Raw genomic sequence first — 7,714 nt, 5'->3', positions numbered from 1 at the left:
ATTTCATTGTATTAAATTCTTTCCCACAGTTTTGTTTTTCTCTCATCTGCAGGTTTCTTATTGTGTGCCTCAGGGACAATAGGCTTATTGTTTACTGTATTAAACTGATAGGTACCTGAAACTTAATTTGAAGTTGGAGCCGAACATGGAGATTAAGAAGGTGGAAAAGAGCTCCTTGTACCAGGCACACTGGAAATGAAGGAACTGTAGGAAATGTTTGATAGCAAATTTATGATGAGTCTAGTGAATCATTGGGGGATCATAAAGCTGTTTTTCTGAAATTAAATGTATTTCACTAATGAAAACTTGAACTCTGGCTAACAAAGAGATATTAGGTCTCAGGCTCCATCTTGTGTGTGATGTTTCACTGCACCACGTGGATACATTTGTATTTTTATGTCTCAGTAAGATAAAGTTTAAATGTGTTTCAGGGACAAGGACAGCAACCTTCACAGGGTGATCTGTATAAAAACTGTGCTAATTCAAGGTTGTATCTAGCTGTCTGAGCAGATTCGCACATAACAATATGTGTTCCAGTACAGGTGGCACTTGTGAGAAGCTCCATGTTTTAGAATTATGAGGGATTTTCTAAATGCATTATTTGAAACTTTCATTTTACTTCATTTTGATTGGTTTAGTTTGTCTGAATCGTGTATAACCATAGTAAATGTATGAAATGATTTGCTCAGAACCCTATAAAAATGCGTTCTTTTGTATGCAGAGAGAATCTTTCCCTTACTGACCCTCGGAGGCGATTCCATGTCAGATTTATCTCCCATTTTAGACTTTGACATTTGCTGATCTGACCTTTACCAAGTTCTTTGATTGATTTGTGTACCTTAACTAAGCTTTGCACCCTCACTTATTGATAAATCGGTTTTGATTATTTCAATTGATTTCTGTGTACCTAAATTCTGAAAATAAAAACTTTAACGTTTAAGACTTCTCTATCTGCCATTTTTTTTAGGACCAAATCGGATCTAGGCGTGATAAGCTGATCCAGTCCAGGTTTTTAATTTGAATTCTGTGACTTGTAGTCCTGATGGTTTTAATGGAATAAAAACGACTACAAGTCATACAATTCAAAGACAAAATGTGGACGGGAGCGGCTAGTCAAGCAAGGATCTCGGAAACTTGGAAATATGGTACCATATTGGTTTTGCACATCTATTTTTTGTTTAATCTGACTGGTTTATTGATGCTGGGACTGTATTTATCTGGGTTAATATAACTCACGATTTTTTTAGACAAAGGTGGCTTAATTGTTACTGTCTCTCGCCTGAAAATGCCTCTACTGCAATAGAAGTCAATGGGGGAAATATATTCTCCCGATTATTTTTTTTAAAAACTCCAACTTTCCGCTCATTAAATGTTGGCATCTATGCGAAATTAGTTAATCTAACGTTAATGTGACTAGCTATCTCAAGTTTCCAGATTCAGGCGTGAGTAATTCATCCATTACATGTGTATTCTTTGGTTTCTGGGAATTGTAGTTCTGATTTTAAAATAGGAATAAACAAGACTACAACTCCTATGATAAATAGGAAATTATAATATGAATAGACAAGATTGCAACTCCCATGATAAACAGAAAAAACTGGACTGTATAAGTTGTTCATAAAAGGAACTGATAAACATAAAAAACACTGCCTAACACTCGGCCTGACTATTGTCGGAGGAACATATAATATAATAAACACAAGAACCTCTAATATAATAAAGAATCGTTACGATATCATTTTTTTTACAATGAAGAGGGGGTACGCTACTCATTTTCATACATTAATTACCATCTAACATACCTCGCGGGCTTTTTTTTTTTTTTTTAAATCAACTGACATTAAAACTTTTATTGTGCGGAGAAAATGATTTTCAGGGCGTGCGATGCTATTTTACTTACTAGGAATTATTGCCATTGTAATGGTTTGGAGAGCGGAGGGGTACCAAGAAGGTGTCAGTACCTTCAAAATTATGGATCGTCTTCAGGTGGACGATAACAATGTTTTGCGAAATAAATGCTAATAAAGTTTTACTGAACTAAACCAAAACTGTGCACCATCCTCACATCCGGTGCGTCTAACGCTCTCTGAACCTCATTTCCGCCTACTGCTGCTTTGCCGAGCAGATTCGGCAACTCTCGTTTCTAGGCTTCCGGCTCGCTTCACTTTTTCTCGAGACAGCTCGGCTTCCTTCGGCTCTCCCCGGTAACGGTCGCAGTGAGTTTAAATGAGCCTGGCTGCCGGGGGCCGCCAGCGCAGCCTGAAGTCCTGACAGTCACCTAGACCTCCGAGCTACGGCCAGGGAGGCACGGGGGAGAGGATGACAGTGCTGCAGGAACCCGTGCAGGTACGGCTGGCCGAGCCCAAGTGGCCGGGCCTCACCCCAGGCACTCAGCTTGGATCATGGCGCCTCTATTCGGCCATTGTAGTCACTCGACACTGCGGTCCGAGGCCTAGGTCCTGTTGTTTTAGCACTGTGGCCAGGGATGCTTGGCACTCCAGAAGGCGTTTGTGATTGGTACGCTTGCAAGGAATGTACTGCAGGATTCTCTATTGTGGAGATTATGTGAACTACATCATTAATACCCGTATAACCGCCAGCCCCATGTATAAAATGTCATTCATACCTACTGTGTACTTTCTATCCTCCATTAACGCATTGGTGCCGGTTCCTCATCTCCTGGTAAATCCTTTCTGGGGAAATGAAGAAATCCATGTTTACATTGAGTCCTTCAAGACATACCACCCAAGCCGGCATACATTCAGAATCACTCCTCAATATTCTCTTGTAAGTACGATCCGGAGTAGATGACATCCTTTTGTCACCTAACCGGCAGTGCCCTGAAAATTGTGATTTAGACACATTACTAATGTTATGTAACCCCCAAATAAATTGACGCTACAGCACCGATCATCACCACTAAGTACGTGGGATAGGTTTTTATGTCGGCCAGTGTCACCCATAACATAAGCATGGCGTACCCTCCGCTTTCTGATAGTATGCATTTTGTATGTACATAAATAAATGATTCTACGTGTGGGTTATCATCAGTTTTACTTTAAAGCGAATGCCCATCAACTTTAATTTGGCACACGTGTCATTGTCATCCCTTCTCTGTGTTGATTAATTTAGATGTAAACGCACGTTTGTGCAGTGTTTACAATGGGATGATTACACTGGTGGCGCTTTCAGACTATCTTGTAATCTATGTGTTATCTGCTTCAGTTTCAAAATCAGGGAGGCGCTGCCATGAGTCACATGCGCACCCTTTTAGAATGCCTTTATTTATCTTGTTTCATTTGACTACAACTTGTGGTGCACTGACCACAGTCCCAGGCCCGTATTTCCCAAGCAGACACATTTTGGGGCCTAGGGTAGACAGTTCTGCTCTTTTTCTTTTTCTCATATTTAACTACCAGGTTTTGACAGCCGTGGACGTGTCCAGATCCAGCTCACCCACTTTTCAACATGCTAAATGTAGTGTTTTTTCCCCACACATCTTTTTCAATGCTATGCAAGGTGGTATTGACTAATGCTTAACCCACCGTTTTGGACTGTCTTGATGGCCATCATCTATGGCTTGTAGTTAATGGCACACTGGTCAGTAGTTGCATACACAAAGGCCCTGGTTAGTTGACAATAGAGTTTCCTCCATTTATAAAATAGTAATGGAATAGTATAACACTAATGGGTCAAAATCGGAGCTCAGAGGGAGTTTTATTTTTGGACCTTTGGGAAAGCCTGTTCTTGATTTCTTTCGTTCTCACATTCCCCTAAACTGCTTTAGATAAAGGTAGACATCATGGATGCGGGGAGTGATTTAGAATGGTTAGCCAAATATGAAATCCCAGACAGAAGCAGCAGTCGAGATGGGCTTTGTACCTTTTATACACGGTCCTTGGGGGACTGCCCAGTTCCTCTTACCAAGGGTATGGAAAACCATTAATGAGGACTACCTAGGAGTTATTTTTCACCATTTATACAGAGACATTTTCCTGTTCCCAGTAACAAAACTGTGAAAGATGATGAGGCTATTTGTGGAGGCTGCTGAGTTCGTCTTTATACTTGTGATGGAGTTGTCATTAGCATACAAGAGATGGCCTGTCACTTGAGTCTAAGACATCTGTACGGGTGTGCCAAAAATTGATAACGTTGCTAACAGGGCCGAGCCCTGAAGTACACCACTGTTGGGTCTATTCTGGAAATGAGTGGGGCCAGTTTTCCTCGAAAGGTGCGATTTTTCAAGAACATGGCTCTGCCCTTCTTATGGCAGTTGATGGTGACACCCATTTGATTAATACCTGGTAGGTGAGGCAACTGAAAAGTCTGTTAGGATGAAGGCACAGGAGTATCTTTGGTCTTGGTATTTAAGTAATTTTTCCTCCCTGTTTAATAGAATAGTCTCCATGCCCAATACGGTCTAAAGCCTTTTCGAAAGCCATTTGATCCTACATGAGTGGATAGTGCTAAAACGCTTCAAATCGTTGTCACCTGAACAACTATAAAAAGATAGTGAATGGGTCCATATTTGGATAATTTGTCATGGTCTGTAGTAAGTTGTTTAGATAGACGTTGTGGATTCATTGATAGCCTGTGTGATGAATGTTCAAGGCCCAGAGTGATTTATTTGATACTGCAGCAGTCAGTAGATGGTGACATTTTTTATGGAGGCCAACATTCTTTAAGAAGGCCAAGATGCACATGTCTGAATCAAATTTGTGTGCTAATTCAAAAATTGGGATTGCGTATTTGGGTGTTGGAGGGAAAGGCTCTTAGGTAAGGTGACAGTGGTAATTGAGCCCTTCTTTGGTTAAGGTCTAAGAGAGAGCTATGTGGGTCTGATCTAGAACTAGTTGATTTGTAGGCTCTCGGGTGTGTGTTTAAACAGTGATTTGGTTTTATTCTGGTGTGAATTGATATTTAAGCTGCCGGTCTACAAAGAAGAGCGCACAGAAGAGAGAAGATCAAAGTCCTAAACTAAAAGTATGTGCATGGCTCGGACATGCAGCGGTCACTAATTCTAAGGTACCGCCACATAAATATCACCTTTCCTTTTGGTTTAGAAGGCTCTTAAAATTTCTCTTTTGTCAATAAGGTTATGCAGAGCTTTTTTCGCTGTCTCTACTTGTACTGTATCTGTCTGTGGTGTACTGATTCTTTTTGCATGACAATATGCTCTTCATGAATCATGACTAGTTAAGTAAAAGGACAGTTTTAGTGTAAGGTTAATTCCTACACCTAATAGGCCCAAACTATCCATTAAATCTAAGGTTAAACCTAATGGCTTGAGTGCATGGCTAGTTTGCAATGCGTGTATGGCATCAGTGCAGTGTAAAACAGTTAAGTGTGGTGTATTAATGGAAATCTACGTAGCAAGGTGTTGGGAAAGTCAAATGGTGACAGTTGATATATTGTGAAAGTTTGTTTTGCATGCATTTTAGCAGTAGAGCTATCATATAAATGTGTACTTTGTGAGGCTTTTTCTTTAAAGTGGTGCAGATAAAGGTAATATTGGCGTAGCCCATTTAAGATGCTAGTGCCAGCTTTAATGGCACCTGGATGGTGTGATGCATTTTCATTCTCTCAACAAAAAGGGGGTATTACTCATTTGTTTCGAAATCTTATATAGGTGTATGGATTCAGGTACTTCATAAGGCATGAATTCAGATTATCGTCGAAGTTTCCAGGTACCTCAGTGCAATTTCTGCTTTGTGTGACTCAAAATGTTGGCGTTTAAAATAAAAATTGAGAAATAAACTTAATGATATTCAGTGTGATATACAGCAATAAAAGAAGAAATACAGTTACATGATATCAAATGTAAGACATTCATTCATACTCTATTCAAACCATGCCAAATAGTCATTTTTGGGCATACTTAAAAAAACCGCATGCAATAGAAAATATGTAACTGTTAGTGTGTTCGTAAGTCAGTAAAGTGGTTGTAGATAGTTCTCAAAAGTCTTGTAACAAGACTGGACACAGCCAAGTTAAGACCAGGAATCCTAAATCATATATATAATTTTTAATCTTTGTCTTTTTATGAAGTTTTCAAATAACCTTAAATAGATTATTTCCTCACTGTATCCATTTTTTAAAGTCCATGTAATTCCTTGCTTCCCAATATCAACCCTCTCTTCTCGCCTTACTGCTTTCCCTCTCACTGTCACTTAAGTTCAGCGCAAGAAAATAAAAGAAAATCACCACATAACCATCAAACACCTAGTTCAGTTAATTTGTGTATTTTCCTGCAGCATATACTTTATGGGTAGCCACCTGTTCTTGATGTTAATATTCTAATAATTGTAACGCTCTTAGTCTCAGTGGCATGTAATGTAAATTCATTTTAATAGTCTATCAGTTGCATGCACTTTTCTCAAGCATCTTCCTGCCTTAGTTTAATTTTTCCATGGCTAAAAATTGGCATAGCTTGTTGAACCACTGTATTTTACTCGGGAGTCCATCTTTCTTCCAACTTGACTCTTTGTGACGAGTATAAGTAGTTCATGTTCTTTCTCAAAACCTCAGCAACACCAGCCCTGGATTGTCCGAGATTTGATACCCCAGTGATTTTGATATGACCAAGTCTCTTTCCAATATATATCCAGTTTTTTTATACGTACACCATTCGTGTAGCATCATACTTATTTTTATTATGCACCTTTAGTGCTGTCCTAGTGAGCGTGGAAGTTAAGTGTTGCATGGCCGTAGCCCCTTAAATAACAAATGCCCGGTCCCATAGGCGCCTGCCCTCTAGTGTCTGGTCCATGGAGAGCCATTTTCAATCTGACTCTCGCAGTTCATTCTACAGTGACTCAGATATAAACTGCATATTATTACCATATAAAATCAGGTCACCTAATACTTTCTTTTCCCTTAAGGCCATTAGGATCATTGATTAATTAGGGTTTTGTCCTTACTTAAGTTATTCATTGTACCATGTAACTTTTTCAACTACCCTATTGGGATTGGCAGCAATTGGAAAACTTACAGCAGTCAGGGTAAAATATTAATATTAAGGACATTGATTCTACCCATCCAGGCAATGTAAACTTGAGACCTCAGAGTAGGCCTGTTTATTGCTGTCTAGTCTGTCAGGTAATTTAAACGTTGGTTTCCTAAGTGTTTTATCATGCCAGAGGATCACCAGAATGGAGTCACTATGCTTATGCTTTGTACAAGGTCTTCCAGGTTTAAGATGCCTGGCATCTTGGGTATTTTGTTTGCAAATTTGAAATCCCGAGTCCCTCACAGTATTTTAACTTGACAACATTCGTGCTGTTGGAGTTCGTTGGGCTTGACAAAGTTAGCATCATGTCTTCAAAAGAGACAGGTTTTATGTTAGTCTACGCAGAATGGTAAGTCTTTGACACTCGCTCTTTTGAATTCTTTCTCAAGAAGCTCTACAACCATCACAAAAAGGAGTTTGTAGAGGGGATATCCATATTTCCTTCCCCTTGTGGAATGTAATAGGTTCTGATTATCTCCTTTTAACCCTGACCCTTGCAGGGTGGGCGTCATATTCTGTCAGTATACATTTTCTAAGTTCTGCTTGCTCCAGGATATTTTAAGTATTTCCATCTCAGGTGGTAGAATGGTTCTTGGCATTAACAAAAATAAGTTACTTACCTTCGGTAACGCCTTTTCTGGTGGATACACTAGCTACCTGTGGATTCTTCACATAATGAATTTCCCCCATGTGTCAGCATCCAAC

At 39.5% G+C, this 7,714-nt stretch overlaps 1 protein-coding gene across 3 annotated transcripts in view; it reads left to right on the top strand.

Moving 5' to 3' along the window:
• Nucleotides 1-1,100: 1,100 nt before the first annotated feature.
• Nucleotides 1,101-7,714, top strand: part of CDC27 (cell division cycle 27) — a 623,340-nt gene continuing 616,726 nt past the window's right edge. Inside the window, exon 1 of one of the 3 annotated variants that reach the window (XM_069238052.1) lies at nucleotides 1,101-1,145. In XM_069238052.1, the coding sequence (XP_069094153.1) occupies nucleotides 1,143-1,145 (3 nt within the window). In that variant the 5' untranslated portion in view covers nucleotides 1,101-1,142. Of the gene's footprint in view, nucleotides 1,146-2,062; nucleotides 2,347-7,714 lie in introns of those variants that run through there. The other 2 variants (XM_069238050.1, XM_069238051.1) reach the window with 2 other exon arrangements.

The sequence above is a fragment of the Pleurodeles waltl genome, chromosome 6 (genome assembly GCF_031143425.1).
Source record: "Pleurodeles waltl isolate 20211129_DDA chromosome 6, aPleWal1.hap1.20221129, whole genome shotgun sequence".
In the NCBI taxonomy this organism is placed as follows: Eukaryota; Metazoa; Chordata; class Amphibia; order Caudata; family Salamandridae; genus Pleurodeles; species Pleurodeles waltl.
The sequence above is the reverse complement of the archived record's forward strand: the minus strand, read 5'-3'. Positions and strand labels throughout refer to the sequence as shown.